Here is a 23,642-nt window from a genome sequence, read left to right as displayed (position 1 = left end):
TTTTTTTTTTTTTTTGGAGGGTGGGGGGCGTTATGATCCACCATTGCCTTGGCACTAAAACTTAAAAACATCAGATTTTTTCAATTCAAATTATAGCCTTTATGTCTGAATATTTGAGAAGTAAGAAAAATTATTTACAAATCTGATAGTGAATCTCAAATATTTACCAGACATGTGATGGTGTGCCTTCTTCAAACTGGATATTCCCTACTGTTTCCAATTCAATGAACAAAAATGGCACCAATAAACCATATTTTTTCTTCTTTCGTTTGACTTCATTCTGATAAAGTATTTCAATTCTGTTAAAAAAATACATAAAGGTATGGTAATGAATGAACTACTTTGCCATAATATTTGTATAAGCTAAAAATACTTTACAAGTGCATTTTGTGACACACATACCATTTTGTGATTCTTTTTTATTGGATAAAGAAGCCACAAATAAAAATAAAGTTTGGTTGAAAAATTTGGGAGATACCATTTTTTTTTTTTTTTTGGCTGAGGCAATTGGGGTTAAGTGACTTGCCCAAGGTTACACAGCTAAGACATGTTAAGTGTCTGAGGTCAGATTTGAACTTAGGTCCTCCTGATTTCAAGGATGGTTCTCTATCTACTGCGCCACCTAGCTGTCCTGATATACCAATTTTTAAAAAATATTCTATCGTTGGTAATTAAAATGACCACTGTGAGCTTTACTAATTTTATAACACAGCAGCATCAGAAATTCTTTGTAGATTGTAAAGAAATAGCTAACATCTTCACATGATGTCCTACTTAAGAAATAATTAAGAATAAAGTCATATTCATAATTACATTTTCTATGTCTTTTATTTCTGCTGCATACTATTGATCAAAGTTTATATCTAAATAGCTAAATTAGACCCAAAAAATTGGTATATGCACTATGTTGTTCATCCAGAAATATATATGTATATATAAACATATATATATATAGGTATAGGTAAATCTATACATATGTATATTTCTCTAGTAAGTTCTATTGAGACAAATAAATTTGAATATCTTTAATAAGAGTAACCAAATGATTCTAAATTATTGTGATTTAACTGCAGCTGACCTAAATGTGAATTCATAATGTGAATTCAAAAATTAAAGGCAGTTTTGGGGTCAATGACAGCTTTAAATTTTTCTTATCACCTCATTTACATTCAAATCCTAAAGCTTGGCAGGGTATCCTTTCCCTACCCCTCTCCCCTCCTCCCACCTTCGCTTTCCTGGGGATCTGTCCTAGCATCCCCAAATGACAATGGGAAAAGAAAAAGTGTAGACTCCATTATTCTCAAGGCAATAATAACCACACATATTAATGAACTAGATTAAGAATGTCTCATAATTTGTTTTATGATACTATGCAGGAAATACTTTCTATTCCTAAATACATACTTTATTTATTTTTAAACTGCATATTATAATATCTGACAATTGTAGCCTTATATAATATTTTGGAATGTAGCATCTATATAATTCAACAAACATACTCATCTAATTTTTTATTCCAGAATGCTATCCTTTCATGGAGGGCATTTCGCTTTTCAAAGTATTTTTCAAAATTTGGTTCTTCAATGGGAATTTCATTCTTGGATTTGTCATAATGAGACTTTTTACTATGGTGAGATTTTTCAATGTGCATTTTCCCATTCAATCGTAGTTCCTCTAATTCTCGTTCCAGCTGTTGAAAAACAACATGCTATTTCAGATAACAAAATTAAAAGCAAAATATGACAAAGCGAATATTTGTATGATAGATATTATATTTTAACATAATAAGATTTTTCAATTTATTAAAATATACACTAAAGTTCTACTCATGACTCATCATGGTATATAGATATCTTGAAGTTGTCATGTATGTCACTGAAATATAAGTAGCTTCTGTGTTTGTTGTATGAACACCATGCTACAGTTCATCACCAGAAAAATAGCTACCAGATGATAGTTTCTGTTGGTTGTAACAACTTATAAAGATTGTATACACTAAGATAAGAAAGATTTGAACTCAGTTTCAATAAAAGGATCATGTACATTGGTAAATCTTAAATATTTGGAAATACTGAATTAAAATATATAGGTCAACTATCTATTTTAGTTTTGTCCAGCAGAAATCTAGCACTTTATTTAGAATCCTAATTTTCAAAGGTATGGAGAATGTTCTCAAAGGATATGTCATCATAGAAAAACTGCTGACCCTGATTAAATCAAGGATGACATCAAAATTTTGACATTGATGAAGAATTCTAATTAAATATGAACTTTGACATGAAATGGTGTCAAAAAGTTTGATTTTGGCTTTATAATTGTAATAGTGTAAAGCATTTTAATATCTACTATGTGAACAAAAAAAAGTAGCAGACATTTTCATAGCTCTCAATTTATTTGGCAAGAGAAAAGATATGCCATAAAATAACAATATCACAAAGGAATAAACTCAGTATACTGAGTATGGAAGTAATGCATTGTCAGGGGTCTTCTGCTGCCACAGTTACCTTAGTTTAGAAATTTTTTTCTCAAGCAGAAAAAAACTATATAGCCTTTTTTACATCATGGATGAATTTCTTGGTTAACACTCACAGTCCTAATCACCTGAATTGAACACTTCCATAGCATTAGCATTCAATTAAATCCAAGAATTTTTATTTTTAATAAGAAAGGAACTAAAAAATTCCTTGAGGAAGAACGAACATTTTTATTTCCAAGTAAAAATTTTGTATTAATTGAAATATCTGGTAACATTAGAAGTTAAGTATCTACTATGCACAAGGCAATGTAAATGCCAGAGTTAGAAAGAAAGAAGTGAAAAATATTCTTTGTCCTCAGGTCGAATGAATTCAACTAGGTGCTATTCAATGTAAAACAGATTGACTATAAGATAATTCAATAAGGAAAAGTGTCTGAGGAATCAAGAAAGACATCCTATAAGTTATAGTCTCTAAGGTGAAATTTGGAAGAAGTATTCTGAGATAAAACAGTAAAGAGGGAACATACTCTGAAAGACTTAGGTTTAGGGGACAATTTATATAAAGGCAGAAAGATCGCAGATGAGGTACCAAAAAGTCAGTTGTTTGAAACATAGAATGCATAGAGGGGAATAAAATAAGATAAATCTGGAAGGGTAACCTGCAAATATAATTTTTAAGGGTATTAGAGAGAGAATTAAAAATATTTCTGTCTGGAAGAGTAAGCTAGATTTGTGCTTTGGGAAAACTGTTTTGGCATTAGCATGGAGGATGGACTAGGAGGGAGAGCAGTTGGGAAGATTATTCAGTAGACCAAGAGAAAATTGAACAAGAATGGTGACTGTATGTAGAAAGAAGAAACTGAATGTAAAAGGCAGAGACTACATAAAACCTGACAACTGATGAGGAGTATTTAGGAGATAAAGGAGAGATTATTTCCAAGGTTCTGGTCTTGGTGATTAAAAGAATAGTTGTGTCATCAACAGAAATAGGAAAGTCTGGAGGAGAGTTGAGTTAGAAAGACTGACAATGAAATGTATTTGGACAAGTGATTTCTAGATATGAATGAGATATTCAGGTATAGACACTGAACACTCAGTTGGAGACATAGAACTGAATGAAGTTCAGGAGTGAGAGGAGACCTAGATGTATAATTTGGGGAGTCATCAGTCTAGTGCTTTAAGATTTACAAAGTATTTTACAAATACCTTTTTTGATCCTCACAAAACCCTGAGAGGTGGGTGTTATTATGATCCTCATTTTTACAGGTGAGGAAATAGACAGGCTAAAATCAAATAATTTGCTGAGAGCTAGGAAGTATCTGAGCCTGGATTTGAACTTAGGTCTTCCTGACTCCTAATCTAGCACTCCATCCACTGTGTCATGTAATAAATGAAATTTATGAGAATGAATTAGATCAGTAAAGGGAAAAATATATGGAGAAAAGAGGGCCCAGGACAAAACTATGCAAGATACTCACATGTAGGATTGTAGATGATGAACCAACAAAGGACACAAAGAAAGAGTGGTCAGACAAGAGAAGATCCAGAAAAGATCAGTGTCACAGAAGTAAAAGAAAGACAAATATGTATCAAGCTGATAAGTTTGAGAATCTAATAAGTTTGAAGGCAGTAAAAGGAGAAACCTTTAGAAAAAGTTTGTGCTAGAATTTTAGATAGATAGATAAATTATAGATACATGGTAGACAGATAGATATAGGTATTTAGACATAGACAAATAAATAGACAAATTATTAAAGTATTTTCAACTATGAAGTTTTAACTCCAAAGTTGTTGGCATGTGCAATAGAAAATGCATTGGGTCTGGAGTCAGATTTCTTGGGTCACATCACTTACCAACTGGTTAAATTTTTTTGGCTTCAATATCCTCTTCTGGAAAATGATAATAAATTTTGCCTTGCTTACCTCAAAGGACTCTTATGGGGTTGTAAACAGGGAATGTGAAAGTGCTTTTAAAGAGTAAAATACTACATATTAAATGTATACACACAAATGTGTATTTCTGTATGTGTGTGTGTATAAGTTATAGCTATTAGTATTGTTATTGTCCTTATTTCAAGACAGCTTCTAAACATTTAGTTAACAAAAAGTTAAATTAATAAAATATTTAATTAAGTGATTATTAGATATAGAACCGTGGCAAAGCAAATAGCAAATTATGACATTCCCTGCTCTTGAGCAGCTCATCTTCTAATGGAAAAATAAAACCTATGGAAGAGTTCATTCAGTTGCAAATCAGATTAAAAAGTTCTACAACCCTTGATGACAAAAGCAGACAGTCACATCCTTTCTTTAATGTCATTTCCATTAATATCACATCAGTTTCTAAAACTTGAAGATTTCTAGTTTATTTTTCCTATAACCCTAAAATCCAAAGAATGTTTATTTGACATTTGAAGTCTTGAATTCAGATTTTCTCAGATTTTTTTCCTCCTGAGAATTTCTAATTCTGAAGTGGTATACAAAACCATTGTTATACAAAAGTAACTTTATAAAAGAAATAAACTTAGTGACTTATAAAATACTGCTTTCAATTTATTATATCTTTTAAAATGATTCTTAATATGTAAAAGTCACCTTTTTCCTGTGGTCTCTTTATTTATATGATTTGACACTGAGTTCACATGATTATGACACATATTCTTTAATTCTTCACTGTAAATCTATACTTTTATCACATTGGGTTTTTGAAGAATAGTCAGTTTTTCCATAGTTAGCCCATAGAAATTTTTTGTTTGTGAGGTTTTTTTTTTTTTTTTTGTTTTTTGTTTTTGGAGGCAATCAGGGTTAAGTGACTTGCTCAGGGTCACATAGCTAGTAAGGGTCAAATGTTTGAATCTGAATCTGAACTCAGATCCTCCTAACTCTAGGGCTGGTGCTGCCCCTAGTCCATAGATTTTTAATAAGATTTAAACTGGGCTGGTTCCCATTACAACATGTTTGTCTGCCTCTTAAATTTTTAAATCTTTCATAACGTATAGAATGTTGCAAGATCATGTTAGAACTATTTGTCTTCATTTCTGGAATTCTAAAATAATTATGATTCTCAGCATAACAATATATTTTTCAAAGTTCATCATTTTCTTAATGAGAACAAGCCCGCCATGTCCATTGAAAGTAAAAAAAAATCCCTAAACTTTTTTTGTTGCTTTGTTATTTTCATAACTTGATGAAGATCCACAGATCTTCTAAATTCACCCATCTTCTAAAAATATTGCTATAATCCTGAACAAAAGTTAGTTTCTACATAAAAATTATCCTTTCCCAATCCTCAGCATCCTAATATTTGTATGGTTTTTTGCTAATTAAAGTATTCTTTCTTCAGAGTAGTAATAAGCAGTTTTCTTTTTTACTTGTTTTCTTGCTGTTCTCTTAAACAGCAAGAAATCAATGTTTTATATAGAGAGATCAATAATAAGCCTTCAAGTTTCCAGGTGCCTCTGAAAACACTTGCTTGTTTCTAAGGATTAATTAGTTCGTTTTACAATAACAGTTTGCCAGTTTCTGGCGATGTTTTTCAATTTTACTCCCACTTTCTCCTATACTTTAGCATGAAGTATTTTACTATGGACTTAAATGATTATAAAAAACACTTGAAAATCAACACAATTGCAGTATCTTTTAACAGTCACTGAAGTGTAATCTTTAAGGCATTTCTTTTCAATGACATCCTTCAAAATCACAGAAGTGCAAATCCAACAAAAGAGAGCAATGAAATATATTTATAAAATGAAATCCAGCATTTAACTAACTGATAGAGAACTGAGTAAATGGTAGGGAAACCTGACCAGCCTAGCTTTGCCTGGTTAAGGTCAGACAGAACAACAACTTTAGAATGCATGACCTATGCTATACAAAAAGAAACTGTCAAAATTATTGTTTGTCCCAAGTAACATACTTGGCTGATTTCTTCTTATACTGCAATCACACTATATGACATGCTTAGTTGCTATAAATGGAGAGTTTCTGTTTCCCTTTCATTTTCACTTAAAAAATAGTTTTGACTAAATTTTAAAGACTTCAGGTAAATATTTTTTCTGCCCTTGTAAGATATGTTACATACTTAGACAAAATCAGTCATTCCTATATTTTAAACATAATTCACAAATCCAAATCTTATACTCAGATAATTTTATTAACCATCTGTTTATTCCACAAATCTGCCTACCTTTTCTGATTCTCTTGCATTTGTCTTACTGGACAATGATGAAAAAATACCATCCGTGTGTCCCTTTAATCTTCAATTTGCTGTTCAAAGTTCTATAAACTTGTAAGAAAAGTTTTGTGCATGTATGAATCACCATAAGGGGACTGTCATATTTACAGACTCAATTAGGAGAAGTTTTCTGTCACTTCCTGAACAAATGCCTCAAGATGATAATAGACTCTGTTTTTAGGTTAACATATTGTTGCCTCAATACTCTGCAGCTATTATTACCCATGATTTCTTTCTTTGACCTTACTAGACAATACCATATCCGATGGCCCCGGTGAATCTCTTCTACTTGAAAGCTACTTCTTCCTCAGAGGACCTGGCTTCTGCTTCTTCAGGAAAAGCAGAAGATATGTGTATGTGCATAACAACTTATAGAGAACTGATTTAATATAGGAGTCAGTTTTGCACTGCATATAAAGCTTTTGGCTGAATCAAGATGACCTAATTTTGCCACCTGCCTCAGATACTAGCTATGTGAGGAAAGGAGGTAAGAGAGGCAACAAGCATTTATCTAATAAATATAGTGGGTATTATAATAGGTAAAAGTATGCATCACTGCAGGTAAATATAGTAGGTACTATACATCAGTCACTATGCCAATTTTTTTTTTTTTTACAAATACTATATCTCATTTGTTTTTCACAAAAGTCCTGTGGGAAAGGTACTTAAAGGAAGATGCTTAAGGAAAATAAGGCTTAGAGAGGGTAAATGACTTGCTCAGAGTCCCACAACTATTTGTTGTTTGAGGTTGGATTTGATTTTGGGTCTTCCTGACCTAGGCCCAGTGCTTTATCTACTACTTAGATCCTCCAAGTATGCTTTGTATGATATTGGGTAAATCAATTAATTTCTCAGAGTCTCAGTTCCCTCATCTGTAAAATGGAAATAACAATAGCAACTACTTCAAAAGGTTGTTGTGAAGATCAAATGTGATAATACATGTAAAGAACTTTACAAACTATATAAATGTGAGCCACTATTACATTGTTGTCCTTAATATTGATATTAAAGTATATATGAGTAAGCTTGTAAACACCAATAAATGACCTGAAACATCTGTTAATGTATACACATACGCACACATACACACACACACACACACACACACACACACACACACACACGACTTCAAATGTTTAATTAATCACAGATAAGATAAAAATACTTCAGAAAGTCTGATCCTATGGTCAAGTATAAAATCTGATTCCTAATTCATATTTAAAATGGAAGCTATTAAACTTCTAGTGATCAGTCTACTTCTTAGGAATCTTAAAATACAATAAACAATCTACTCTAACAGAAAAAACACTATAGAATACAATTAAAAAGTTATGATTACTTAAAAATTCTTACCTTATTTTATAATCTAAGAGCAAAAAGAATGAAATATTTTAGCTCTGAAACCAGGAAATATATTATGCCTGTAGCTTCCTTAGTTTTCAATAAAAATGCAGAAGAAAAAGTAACTCAATCAAATTTACTAGTATTTAATAGATTCATATAATTCATATACAGACAATTTAGTTTATTACTTTTTTCTTTTATCTGTTCTGTTCTGATATTTTTGTAAATTATTAGGTATAGAATGTAACTTAAGGTCTGAAATCTAGAACTAGAACATTGTTTTTTGAAGAAATTCAAATAGATTCAAATTTTTGAAATGTCTACTTTGAGCAAAGCATGTACTGGGTTTAAAAGAATAAAAACAACAACAAAAAAAAGCTATGCCCTCAAGGAAATTACATTCTACTAAAGTAAGGCAGGGGAATTTGTTTTCTGCCAAGGGCCATTTGGAGACTTCTAACATCATTTGCCGGCCATACAAAATTATAAACTTATAAACTCAGGTTATTGTACCCAGCTTTTAGCTCATCATATCCTGTAATTGCTTGGCAGGGCCAAACTAAATGATTTAGAGAGCCTTAGATGACCTGCAGACCGATGTTCCCCTCCCCTATATTAAAGGATACAAAATGCAAGCAAATTAGGAAAAACTCATTCATTTGAAGAGAACAAGAATACCAAAACCAGGAAGACCAAGAAAAACTTCCCATAACAGTTAAAATCTGATCTGAGCCTTGAAGCAAGCTAAAGTCAGAAGTCAAGCTAAAGAACAGAAGTGAAGAATTATCTTGCAATTTCATTCCTATACTGGAAGACAGATGAGACAAAAGCACAAGATCTGGAAATTATTTATATTTTATTGTGTTTTTATTTATTTTGATAAACATTTTCCAGTTACATTTTAATATGGTTCAATAGCTCTCAGTAGTTTTGAAGGCCACAAGAGCAAGAATTTGATATTTCTGCTTTAAGATGACTATTCCAACAGTGGTGCCTAGATGATAGAGATAGCTTAGATGATAATCTAAATATAAAATGAATAACTTATTTTATAATAGCCCAAAGTAAAATTTTGCATGTTATTCAATAAAAAAGAAGAGGAAAATTTGCAATGTTAATATATTTTCCTAAATAAATCTAACAAGAATTTTAAAATATTAAAAAACTCACATTTTTTATAATAAAGCTGAGTAATTTTATACGTTCTTCTGGCAATTTCTGTAATTTGCATTTTCTTTCATTTAGCTTTTCAAGTTCCTCATTAAGGTTCCTATGAACACTTTTTATACGCATAGTATAATACATTATTTTTTTCATTGCTGTAGTCTGAAAATGAGAACAGAAGAAAATTTAGAATAACTGTATTTTTTAAAATATATACTTACATAGTGATTAAACCAAACTCTTGTGGTCAGGGACAATTTCTGTAACAGATTCTACACAATTATTCCAAAGTATTCTAAATGATAAACAACAAAATTTAGCCCATATTATTTTTGTGAAAATGGCAATGGTTACAATGATAGTTATTAAGGGAGATGATAGTCTTGATCCTATGTTCAGTTTCATATAAAACTGAAATTAACAGACATAAATAGTTGTGGAAAGTAGGCTCAAAAATTTTCCTCAAAAAGGAAATATAGAGATGATAGAGTTCCTAGTACCTAGAACAACAAGTTCTTTATAAATTTTTGCCTGAGTTTATTTCATTGAACCCTCAAGGGGAAAGAGAAACTTCTTTTCATGGAACATTTGATCATCTTTCCTTACAATGTTCATGATGGTTACAAATAAAAAAATGAGACAACTATGGTTTATGTGACATTTTATGCAGTGAGTTAAGAAGTAGAGAAATTCTATAAAGCCATTATTAAGATTCTCCAACCAAGTCAAAATATACCTTAAAATCGTAATGATTTTGATTTGAAGAATGGTATTTGCCAGAGCAGTGAAATGCATGTTGGAAAATATGATTGAATCTTTGAGATAAGATGGTTGAGAAATATGGGAATGAATAATTAGGATGTAGGTAGATGTGGAATGGAGTTTGGATAATGGTCTAGTGATATTTAGAGTATAACCAAATGCAAGAATGTTCAATAGTGAACTGTGCCACTCTCCTACATTCAAAGGACAGTGTAGGTTATATCAAAGGGAGTATTGTTCTTTGAATCAGAAGTTCTCTACACCCCAGTTAAGAGATTAGGCTGATAGCAGGAGGTAGAAGTTGCCTTTTCCTAGCACAAATGGAAGTAGTTTCTTTGCGGTAGATAGAAAATGCTCATCCTCGGCCATGAGTAGCTTTTTCTCAGGAGGTATGATGCATCTACCAGGAGATGGAAGGACAAAACACTAGCATGAAGTCTGAGATACTCAGCTGCTTTAAATACTTAGACCATCATGTATTCTGATGGAAGTGGATTTCTTTGACAAAGAGATGTGAGTTTCAATTGATAAATGATGGACAGAAGCAGCTACACCCAAAGAAAGAACACTGGGAAACGAATATGAACTATTTGCATTTTTGATTTTCTTCCCGGGTTATTTTTACCTTCTGAATCCAATTCTCCCTGTGCAATAAGAGAACTGTTTGGTTCTGCAAACATATATTGTATCTAGGATATACTGCAACATATCTAACATATATAGGACTGCTTGCCACCTAGGGGAAAGGGTGGAGGGAGGGAGGGGAAAAATCAGAACAGAAGCGAGTGCAAGGGATAATGTTGTAAAAAAAATTACCCTGGCATGGATTCTGTCCATATAAAATTATTATTAAATAAAATAAATTTTTTTTAAAAAAAGAATTGTTCCAAAGGGAAAAAAAATAAAATAAATACTTAGACCATCAACTACTTAGAGCCAAAAAAAAAAAAAAAATCAACATTAAACCTTGACTAAAGAAGAGATTTTTGTATAACTACAAACCTAATCTATTCAAACAAGTTACTGAGTCTGAAAAGTGGAAAATGGATGAAGGAAAAGAAGTTGATTCTGATATTTTCTATTTCTTGTAGGAGTTTAAGATTTGGGGAAATGTAATTATCTTACACCAGGCCTATTTCCACCCAAGAGGCTTGTTTTTGTTGGGGCCTTCCCTTCTAGCCACAAGCCTACCCTTTCCTCCCTTTATCATAGAATAGTGTTCTTGTCTAAGAGATTTTGTGGCAAATTTGACTACTCTTTCTCCTCTTCTTTCTCTTTTTACTCTCTTTTACTCTTCTGTCATGCCAGTTCTTCATTATACTTTTGCTTATATTCTAATCCTGCTTGTTCAGCAAAACCATTTTTTATTTCATCCTCAGCAAATTACCAAAGATGACAAAACAATAAAAAATGTTGAAAAATTACACAGAAAAATATAAGACAACATCTCACCTCTCTTCTCTGAACACTCCTGTCTCAGTAACCTATGCAAATAGAGAGGGAATAAAAACCTGGTTCTTTGGAAAGACTAACCATATTGATTTTCTAAATAAACTATCATGTCATAAGTAAACTAGGATGTTTTATTTCCTCGTTATTTTTATGTCTTTAATTTCTTTCTCTTGCCTCATAGTTACCATTTCTAGACTATTAAGTATTATCAGAAATAGTGGTTATCCTTGCTTTATCCTAATCTTTCCTATATTAATTGGAAATTTACTTTCTGGCTTCTGGTATACCCTCAATGCATTTGATGCTTACTTTTGGTTTTAAATAGACACTTCATATATATATATATTTAAAGATGTCTTTCTGCCTATACTTTATGAGACTTTTTCACTTAAATGAGCATAGTATTCATCAAAGGTTTTTTTCTACATCTTTTGAAATAATTATGTGGAGGGGCAGAGCCAAGATGGTGGAGAGGACACACACATCTGTCTGAGCTCTCCTTTACCTTCAAACTATTTTTATAAAACTCAACCTCGGAATTAGTGCTTGACTGTCAAAACCCATGAATACTGGGAGTACAACACATTACCAACATAAGATAATCTCAAAATTCACCAGAAACAGCTCAAAATTGTTCTGGCAGCAAGCCAGTAGATCAGTAGAGCAGCTATAAACATAGGGGGTAAAGACTATAATCCCAAAACACTGGAGTCTCTCGGGATCTGGCCACACCCATCCAGCACTGGGAGGGTTCTCAGCATGATCTCAGAGTGCAACTTCTAATCCTAGCACAGCTACTCATCTCAGGGAGGCCACTGCTATCCTACTGCCACTTCACTGCTACTTTCTGTTGTTTGCTGAGGAAACTCGGTAACCCCACACTGCCTCAAAAGCAGACTGCAGTTTTTTTTTTTTTGTTGTTGTTAAAATGAGTAAAAAGGCAAAGTGAGCTCTAACTATAGATAGCTCCTACACTGAAAGAAAGCAAATTTCAAACCCTGAGGAGACTAAAAGCAAATTGTCTCCAGATAAAGCCCCAAATGGTGATATAACCTGGTTCCCATCACATAAGCCTCTCATAGAAGAAATTAAAAAGGCTCTTAAAAGAGAGCTAGAAGAAAAATGGGGAAAGGGTAGCTTTGCAAGAGAGTCTAGATAAGACATGTAACTCATTAAAAAATAGAGTGGATAAAGAAATCAATTCCCTGAAAAACAGAATTAGTGAATGGGAAAAAGAAAATAACTCCTTAAAAAATAAAACTGGTGAAATGGGGGAAAAAATTCCATAGAATAAAACAGCTCATTTAAAAACTCAATTGGACAATTAAAAAAAAAGAAATAAAAAATTAAATGAAGAAAATAATTCATTAAAAATCAGAATTGAACAAATGGAAATGAAAGACTCGAGGAAACACCAAGAATAACCAAACAAAACCAAAAAAATGAAAAAATAGAAAAAATGTCAAATACTTAGTTGGAAAAACAGCAAACCTGGGAAATAGATCTAGAAGAGATAATTTAAGGATTATTGGACTCCCTGAAAACCATGATGAAAAAAGAGCCTAGACACTATGCCCAGATGTTATAGAAACAGAAGGTAAAATACACATTGAAAAAATTCATTGATCACTTACTGAAAGAGATCCCAACATCAAAACTTCAAGAAATATTGTGGCTAAATTCCAGAACTATCAGACTAAGGAAAAAATACTACAAGCAGCCAGAAAAAAAAAAAAACAATTCAAATACAGAGGAGCCACAATAAGGATTACTCAGGATCTAGCAGCGCCCACATTGAGGGCTCAAAGGGCCTGGAATCTGATATTCCAAGAGGCTAAGATATGCAGCCAAGAATAATTTACCCAGCCAAACTGAGCATTTTCTTCCAGGAAAGAAGATGAACATTCAATGAAATAGGTGAATTCCATCTGTTTCTAATGAAAAAACCAGAACTAAACAAAAAGTTTGACCTCCAAATATAGGACTCAAAAGAAGCATAAAAAGTTAAAAAGAACTCTTGAGAACTGTATTTCTGTTATGAGTATATACAAAGAGTACAGGTATAATTTGGTTTTACTGTTATAATATAAAAAAGGATCTAGAGGTGGAAAGGAAATTATATGAGAAAAAGGGAAAAGTAGAGGTACTATGTCTCACAAAGAGGCAAAGCAAACCTATTATATCTAAGGGAAAAAAGAGAGGGGGATGAACATAGTGTGAATCTTATTCTCATCAGAACTGGCTCAAAGAGAAAATATTAGATATATTTGGTTTACAGAGAAACTTCTCCCACCTCATTGAAAAGTGGGAGGGGAAAAGCAAAAAGGGAAGGAGTAGGCTAAATAGAAGGGAATACAGAAAGTAAGAGAAAGGCTTGAGAAAAGAGGAGGAACTCTAAGTGGGGCAAGGGATCCTAAAAAGGGAGGATTGTGTGAGGCAAGTGATAATACTGGGGAAGGGAGTAAGAGGAAAAGGAAAGAGAAAAGCATAATCTGGGGTTAACAAGATGGCAGGAAATACAGAATTAGACATTTTAACCATAAATGTGAATGGGGTAAACTCCCCCATAAAGTGGAACAGATAGCAGACTGGATTAAAAGCCAGAATCCTACAATATATTGTTTACAGGAAACACACTTGAAGCAGGGTGATCCTGAGTAAAGGTAAAAGGCTGGAGTAGAATCTACTATGGTTTAGGTAAAGTCAAAAAAGCAGGGGCAGTCATCCTAATCTCAGATCAAGCAAACACAAAAACTGATGTAATTCAAAGAAATAAGGAAGGGCATTTAATCTTGCTAAAGGATAGAATAGATAATGAAGCAATATCAATATTAAACATATATCCACCAAGTGGTATAGCATTTAAATTTCTAAAGGAGAGAGCTGCAAGAAGAAATAGTCAGCAAAACTACAACAGCGGGAGATCTCTACCTTGCACTCTCAGAACTAGATAAATCAAACCACAAAATAAATAAATAAAGAGAAGACCAGAAAAGTTAGGTATTATGATAGATCTTTGGAGAAAACTAAATGGAGACAGAAAGGAGTACACTTTCTTTTCAGCAGTTCATGGAACTTATATAAAAAACTGAGCATATATTAGGACATAAACACCTCAAATTCAAATGCAGAAAGGCAGAAATAGTAAATGGATCCTTTTCAGATCATGATGCAATAAAAATTACATTCAATTAAAAGCCAGGGGAAAATAGACCAAAAAAAAAATTGGAAAGTAAATAATCTCATCCTAAAGAATGATTTGGTGAAATAGCAAATCACAGACACAATTAATAATTTCACCCAAGAGAATGACAATAATGAAATGACATGCCAAAATGTATGGGATGCAGCCAAAGTGGCAATAAGGGAAAATTTTATATCTCTGGAGGCCTACTTGCATAAAATAGAGGGAAAATCAATGAATTAGGGCTTTCAACTAAAAAAGCTACAAAAAGAGCAAATTAAAAACCCCCCATCAAATACTAAACTTGAAATTCTAAAAAGAAAAGGAGAAATTAATAAAATTGAAAGTAAAAAAAAAAACTATTGAATTAATAAATAAAACTGAGAGTTGGTTCTATGAAAAAACAATAAAATAGATAAAACCTTGGTAAATTATATTAGAAAAAGGAAAATAAAATTGTTAGTCTTAAAAATGAAAAGAGAGAACTTGCCACTAATGAAAAGGAAATCAGAACAATAATTAAGTGCTACTTGATCAACTTTATGACATAAATTTGATACCTTAAATGAAATGGATGAATACCTTCAAAAATATAGGTTGTCCAGATTAACAGAGGAAGAAGTAAATTGCTTAAATAGTTCCATTTTAGAAAAAGAAATAGAACAAGCTCTTAATCAACTCCCTAAGAAAAAATCCCCAGCCAGATGGATTTACGTGTGAATTCTACCAAACATTTAAAGAACAATTAACTCTAATGCTATATAAACTGTCTGAAAAAATAGGGATTAAAGGAGTCCTACCAAATTCCTTTTATGACACAGACATGGTACTGATACCTAAACCAGTAGGACAAAAACAGAAAAAAAAAATTATAGACCAATCTCCCTAATGAACATTGATGCAAAAATCTTAAATAAAACATTAACAAAAAGATTACAGAAAATCATCTCCAGGATAATACACCATGACCAAGTAGGATTTATATCAAGAATGCAGGGCTGGTTCAATATTAGGAAAACTATTAACATAATTGATTACTTTAGTAACCAAATTAACAAAAACCATATGATCATCTCAATAGATGCAGAAAAAGCATTTGATAAAATCCAACACCCATTCCTATTAAAAAAAACTCTCTAGAGTATAGGAATAAATGAACTCCTCGTTAAAATAGTCAGTAGCATCTATTTAAAATCATCAGTAATCATCATTGGTGATAAACTGGAACCATTCCCAATAAAATCAGGAGTGAAACAAGGTTGCCCACTATAACCAATAATATTCAATATTGTATTAGAAATGCTAGCTTTGACAATAAGAGATGAAAAAGAGATTAAAGGAATTAGAGTAGGTAATGAGGAAACCAAATTGTCACTCTTTGCAGATGATATGATGATATACTTAGAGAACCCCAGAGATTCTACTAAAAAGCTATTAGAAATAATCCACAACTGTAGCAAAGTTGCAGGATACAAAATAAGTCCACATAAATCCTCAGCATTTTTATACATCACTAACAAAATCCAACAGCAAGAGCTACAAAGAGAAATTCAATTTATAATAACTGTTGATAGTATAAAATATTTGGGAATCTATCTGCCAAAGGAAAGTCAGGAACTACATGAACAAAACTATAAAACCCTTTCCACACAAATAAAGTCAGATCTAAACAATTGGAAAAATATTAAGTGCTCTTGAAAGGTTGAGCAAATATAATAAAGATGACAATACTACATAAACTAATCTATTTATTTAAAACTATACCAATCAGACTTCCAAGAAACTATTTTAATGACCTAGAAAAAATAACAACAAAATTCATATGAAAGAACAAAAGGTCAAAAATTTCAAGGGAACTAATGGAAAAAAAAAATCAAATGAAGGTGTCCTAGCTGTACCAGATCTAAAACTATATGATAAAGCAGTGATCACCAAAACCATTTGGTATTGGCTAAGAAACAGACTAGTTAATCAGTGGAATACGTTTGGTTCACAGGTCAAAATAGTCAATAACTATAGCAATCTAGTGTTTGACAAACCCAAAGATTCACACTTTTGAGATAAGACTTCACTATTGACAAAAACTGCTGGGAAAATTGGAAATTAGTATGGCAGAAACTAGGCATTGCCCTACACCAAGATAAGATCAAAATGGGTTCATGATTTAGGCATAAAGAGTGAGATTATAAATAAATCAGAAAAACATAGAATAGTTTACTTCTCAGACTTGTGGAGGAGGAAGGAATTTGTGACCAAAGAAGAACTAGAGATCATTATTGATCACAAAATAGAAAATTTTGATTATATCAAGTTAAAAAGCTTTTGTACAAATAAAACTAATGCAGAAAAGATTAGAAGGGAAGCAATAAACTGCAAAAATATTTTTACAGTTAAAGGTTCTGATAAAAGCCTCATTTCCAAAATATATAGAGAATTAACTCTAATTTATAAGAAATTAAGCCATCTTCCAATTGATAAATGGTCAAAGGATATGAACAGACAATTTTCAGATGAAGAAATTGAAACTATTTCTAGTCACATGAAAAGATGTCCCAAATTATTATTTATCAGAAAAATGCAAATTAAGATAACTCTGAGATACCACTACACACCTGTCAGATTGGCTAAGATCACAGGAAAAGATAATGACTAATGTTGGGAGGGGATGTGGGAAAACTGGGACACTATTGTTGGTGGAGTTGTGAACGGATCCAACCATTTTGGAGAGCAATTTGAAACTATACTCAAAAAGTTATCAAACTATGCATACCTTTTGATCCAGCAGTGTTACTACTGGCCTTATATTCCAAAGAGATCTTAAAGAAGGGAAAGGGACCTGTATGTGCAAAAATGTTTGTGACAGACTTTTTCATAGTGGCTAGAAACTGGAAATTGAATGGATACCCATCAATTGGAGAATGGCTGAGTAAATTATGGTATGTGAATGTTATGGAATATTATTTTCTGTAAGAAATGACCAGCAGGATGAATACAGAGAGGCTTGGAGAGACTTACATGAACTGATGCTAAGTGAAATGAGCAGAACCAGGAGATCATTATATACTTCAACAACAATACTATATGAAGATCAATTCTGATGGAAGTGGCTATCTTTGGCAATGAGAGGATCCAAATCAGTTCCAACTGATCAGTGATGAACAAAACCAGCTACACCTAGTGAAAGATTACTGGGAAATGAGTGTGGATCACAACATAGCATTTGCACTCTATTGTTGTTTGCTGGCATTTTTGTTTTTCTTCCCAGGTTATTTTTCCCTTCTTTCTAAATCTGATTTTTCTCGTGCAACAAGATAACTATATAAATATATATGTATATATTGTATTTAACATATACTTTAACATGTTTAACATGTATGGGACTATCTGCCATCTAGAGGAGGGGGTAGAGAGAAGGAAGGGAAAAGTTGGAACAGAAGTGTTTGCAAGGGTCAATGTTGAAAAATTATCCATGCATATACTGCAACATATTTAACATATATAGGACTGCTTGCCATCTTGGGGGGGGGGAGGAGGGAAGGAGGGGAAAAAAACGAAACATAAGTGATTGCAAGGGATAATGTTGTGTAAAAATTATCCTGGCATGGATTCTGTCAATACAAAGTTATTATTAAATAAAATTAAATTAAAAAAAAAAGATAATTTCATGCTTTCAAAAAGAAAAAAGAAAAATTACCCATGCATATATTTTGTCAATAAAAAGCTATAATAACAATAATAAAAAAGAAATAATTATGTGGTTGGGATTATTTTTGTTTTTAACATGATTAATGATGTTGATTATTTTCGTAATGGTGAACCACAATTCCATCATGTTAAATACAACTTGGTTATGGTGAATTATTTCTTGGGTGAACTGCTATAGTCCACTTTACAGGATATTATTTGAAATTTTTGAATCAATATTGGTGAATAATATTAGTCTCTAATGCTCCTGTATTTTATACTTCTGTGGTTTAGTTAGTAAGGTACTGATTTTATAAAAGGAATCTAGTAGAATGCTTTCTTTCTCTCTTTATGAGAATTTGTAAAAATTGTACTAATTGTCCTTTAAAAGTCTGACAGAATTCATCTTTAAATCTGTCAGGACCTAGAATTTTTCTTTAATAGTTTTTTGGCGGTTCTTTTAGAATTAGAGGGTTCCTTATACCAATGAAGTCAAAGGTCTAGTCCCCATCTTTACCACATTTAATCAACCTAATCTGACAAAATACATGCCATATAATTTGGGGTTCCAACTGGTGGAACATGCTGGGAATAACAGATAAAGTGATTGTTAAAGAGTGCAAGACTTCATTATATTGCCTTATGTAGAAAACAGGAATAGGGAAATTCAGTTCTTTGAGAACTGAAGAACATAATATTAAATAGAGTATGTGCTTCATCAGAAACAGGTTAGTCTGAATGTGTCAAAATGAAATAGGGAAATAAAAGGATTATTCAAAATATTCTGGCAAAAAACCCCCAAAAACCCAACGTACCTTTTTGGCAGAAAAAAAAAAAACTTACCTTTTCGCAGAAGTCTTTACAAAATTGCACAAATTCCAATCTCTCAGAAGTGGGTCTAAATTAGTCATATAATTCATTATATTCTTCAATGGATATTGTGGGACACACAACTACGAGGAGGAAATTACTTAACCGAACATACTTACCTCAGCCAGTTCTTTGATCTGCTTTGGTGACACATCAAGTGTATCAAGTCTTTGAAGACGAGGTAAATGATATAGCACATGTGTGGAATAATGACAAAGCATACAAACTGGATTAGGCTTATATTGAGGGTCATTCAGACTCAAATCCTTTAAATGGGATAACTTGGTTAAGTGAGTGAGTTCCTAAAACAATGACAATAATAAAGCATTAATTAGTAGTCATTGCCTCTTTCTACAGAGGGCATTTGAAAACATAAAGAGGCTACATCTTCTAAAGTAATGTAGCAGAATCACAAATGCACTTAAAATGTAAATATAGTTTAGCTACTATGATGGATTTCTTATAGTGAATAAATTCTGTGCTGGCTAAAATTTATTTTGGAAAACCAAATAACAGTTTATGTCCAGCTAAAGAACATGAAAAAAACAACACTTTCTACAACATTCAAATAAATATATTTTTATGAAGAGCATGGAAGTACTTATTTCTACTTAGGGACAAACTTGATGACTTTATGATCTCCTACCACTTCCTTCCCACCTCTTCCTGCCAAAAAGGATGGTTGAAGGTTGGATGGAAGGAAGGAGCCAATCAAAAAGGTTGGATGAGGAAAAGCATTGAATTTGGAGTCTGATCACGTGAGTTTGAATCTGGCCTTTATCACTTATTATCTGTGTGATCTTGAGCAAGTGATTTTTTTTGTGCCTTGGTTTACTCTTCTGTAAAATGGTGGGGGGCACAGGAGCATGAGAAGGATTGAACTATGTAATTTTTCAGGTCTCCTTCACCTTTAATTCTATGATCTTATATTTATCAATAAGGATTTTTAAAATGATGTCTGGGGATAGAGTGCTTAGGCCTTAAAAAAATTAGCATCAGGCTCTTTTTGGAGACCAGAAAGTGCTCAATTATCTCTCTCTGCTCTGTAATCCAAGTCATTGTTTAGAATATTGTGTTTGACACTTTCCACATAAATAAAATCAGATCTAAGCAATTGGAAAATTATTAAGTGCTCTAGGATAGGTCAAGCAAATATAATAAAGATGACAATACTACCTAATCTATTTATTTAAAGCTATACCAATCAGACTCCCAAAAAACTATTTTAATAACCTAGGAAAAATTCATCTGGAAGAACAAAAGATCAAGAATTTCAAAGGAACTAATGAAAAAAATCAAATGAAGGTGTCCTAGCTGTACCAGATCTAAAACTATATGATAAAGCAGCGGTCACCAAAACCATTTGGTATTGGCAAAGAAATAAACTAGTTGATTAGTGGAATAGGTTAGGTTCACAGGACAAAATAATCAATAACTATAATAATCCAGTACTTGACAAACCCAACGACTCCAGCTTTTGGGATAAGAATTCACTGTTTGACAAAAACTGCTGGGAAAACTGGAAATTAGTATGGCAGAAACTAGGCAATGACCCACACTTAACACCATGTACCAAGATAAGGTCAAAATGGGTTTATGATCTAGGCATAAAGAATGAGATTATAAATAAATTAGAAGAACATAGTATAGTTTACCTCTCAGACCTGTGGAAGAAGAAGGAATTTGTGACCAAAGAACTAGAGATCATTATTGATCACAAAATAGAAAATTTTGATTATATCAAGTTAAAAAGTTTTTGTACAAACAAAACTAATGCAGATAAGATTAGAAGGGAAGAAATAAATTAAGAAAACATTTTTACAGTCAAAGGTTCTGATAAAGGCCTCATTTCCAAAATATATAGAGAACTGATACTAATTTATAAGAAATCAAGGCATTCTCCAATTGATAAAAAGTCAAAGGATATGAACAATTTTCAGATGAAGAAACTGAAACTATTTCTAGTCATATGAAAAAATGCTCCAAATCATTATTGATTAGAGAAATGCAAATTAAGACAACTCTGAGATACCATTACACACCTTTCAGATTGGCTAGGATGACAGAAAAAGATGATGATGAATGGTGGAGGGGATGTGGGAAAACTGGGCATTGATACATTGTTGGTGGAATTGTGAATGGATCCAGCCATTCTGGAGAGCAATTTGGAACTATGCTCAAAAAGTTATCAAACTGTGCATACCTTTTGATCCAGCAGTGTTACTACTGGGCTTATATCACAAAGAGATCTTAAAGAAGGGAAAGGGACCTGTATGTGCAAAAATGTTTGTGACAAACTTTTTCATAGTGGCTAGAAACTAGAAATTGAATGGATGCCCATCAATTGGAGAATGGCTGAACAAATTGTGGTATATGAATGCTATGGAATATTATTGTTCTATAAGAAATGACCAGCAGGATGATTTCAGAAAGTCCTGGAGACACTTACATGAACTGATGCTAAATGAAATGAGCAGAGCCAGGAGATCATTATACACTTCAACAACAATACTATATGATGATCAATTCTGATGAATGTGGCTCTCTTCAACAATGAGATGAAGCAAATAAGTTCCAATTGTTCAGTAATGAAAAGAACCAGCTACACCTAGCGAAACAACTATGGGAAATGAGTGTGGACCATAACAAAGCATTTCCATTCCTTCTGTTATTGCCCGCTTGCATTTTTGTTTTCCTTCTCAGATTATTTTTACCTTATTTCTAAATCTGATTTTTCTTGTGCAACAAGATAACTATATAAATATGTATGTGTATATATACACATACATATTTATATAGTTATCTTAATAAAAAATATATATATATATTAGTATTTAACATATTCTTTAACATATTTAACATGTATTGGTCTACCTGCCATCTGGGGGATGGGGTGGAAAGAAGGAGGGGAAAAATTGGAACAGAAGGTTTTTGTAAGGGTCAATGCTGAAAAATTACCCATGCATATGTCTTGTAAATAAAAAGTTAAAATTAAAAAAACAACAACAACAAAGAATATTGTGTTTGAAGAACAGCAAGAAAGCCAGAGTAGTTGAAGTGTAAAGTATGAGGAGGAGAGTAACATGTAATAGACTTAGGAAAGAGGACTGGGGATAAGTTATGAAGGGCTTCAAATGTCAAAAAATTTACATTCCATCCTAAAGAACCACTAGAATTCAGAAGTCACAGATTTAAAGAGATTTATAGATTTCAAGCTGAAGGAAAGATTTAATCCAACCTCCTCATTTTATACATGAGGAAACTAAGGTTCACAGAAAGCTGCATGAATTGAGATTTGAGAGTCAATTCCCCACCCTACTTCCTTTACAATCCTCAAATGTCTTTTAAGCTCCAATCCTTCATCTCCATCTGCTCACTAGACTCTTCCACCTGGATGTCCCAAAGGCTTCTCAAGCTCAATATGTATAAAACCAAATTTGTTATTTTACACCATCCTTAATTCTATTAGAAAAAAAAATATTCAGTCACTGAGCTGAACAATCTCACTTTGAATCAGTTGCCAAATTTTGTCACCTATACCTTATCAGCATCTCTTACATCTCTTTTTTTCCCATTCATCTGAAAGTTACACTATCTCAGGAGTAACCACTCTCCTAAGTGGTAGATTACCATAAGTCTCCTCGTTGGTTTTCTTGCCTCTTATCTTTTTCCTTTCCAATTCATTCTCCACCCAGCCACCATACCGATGTTCTTGTTTAATTATGTTACTTCCCTACTAGAAGTTCTAATGGCTTCCTATTATCTCTAGGATAATATTATCTGTCATTCAAAGAACTTCATGTGTCTAGACTGCTCACCTAATTGTGAAAGCAATATGTCCTGCAACTAATACCTTTGCCTAATCCACAAATAAATCATTTTCTTAATTTCTTTTGCAAAGCTTCCTTATCTTCTTGGATGAGTTTGTAATTCTATATGGATAATCCTTTCTATGACAGAGATACCTTGAAGTGGGGGAAGGAAAGGAATTATGAGTCCCCTTTGGAATAAAGACCTACAAGAAATTTTCCCAGTCTTCCACATTACAGGGACCCTCAATCAATTTTGGTGTGTTCTATGCACAAAGTGACACAAGACTGTTCAGACTTAGCTTGAATGGCTTTCTGCACTGAGGAAATCATGGAAAAGTTTCCATCTACAAGGGAGGAAGCTCTGCCCAGAGTTTCCTCATTTGACAGAGGGAGTGATGCCCAATTAACCTCACATCCTAAATCCCTACAGGACAGATTCATGTTGTTTGGAAAGCTCAGCATGGACCATATTTCTGTCAGACACATTAAGTAAATTTTCTTTGTTTTTTTGCTTCATCGTTTGCTTGTGGGTTTAGAAAACTCATGTTAACACCTATTAAATACTAATCAAGCAGTAATTTTAAGTAAACATTATGAAATATTCTTTGTTGAATGTATAAAATTTTGTATTTCTATAAGACTATGACATTTGCCTGTTTT

At 32.6% G+C, this 23,642-nt stretch overlaps 1 protein-coding gene across 1 annotated transcript in view; it reads right to left on the bottom strand.

Annotated features, from left to right (window-relative positions):
* LRRC9 (leucine rich repeat containing 9) overlaps window positions 1-23,642 on the bottom strand; it is a 204,756-nt gene that overhangs the window by 166,359 nt on the left and 14,755 nt on the right. The window contains exons 6-9 of the mRNA XM_051977780.1: window positions 19,290-19,472; window positions 9,225-9,380; window positions 1,500-1,690; window positions 168-299 (exon numbers count right to left, since the gene is read on the bottom strand). Coding sequence (XP_051833740.1) covers window positions 168-299; window positions 1,500-1,690; window positions 9,225-9,380; window positions 19,290-19,472 — 662 coding nt within the window. The remainder of the gene's footprint in view (window positions 1-167; window positions 300-1,499; window positions 1,691-9,224; window positions 9,381-19,289; window positions 19,473-23,642) is intronic.

This window comes from Antechinus flavipes, chromosome 2 (assembly GCF_016432865.1).
Source record: "Antechinus flavipes isolate AdamAnt ecotype Samford, QLD, Australia chromosome 2, AdamAnt_v2, whole genome shotgun sequence".
Lineage (NCBI taxonomy): Eukaryota > Metazoa > Chordata > Mammalia > Dasyuromorphia > Dasyuridae > Antechinus > Antechinus flavipes.
Note: the sequence above shows the minus strand (reverse complement) of the source record. Positions and strands in the feature narration are given on the sequence as shown.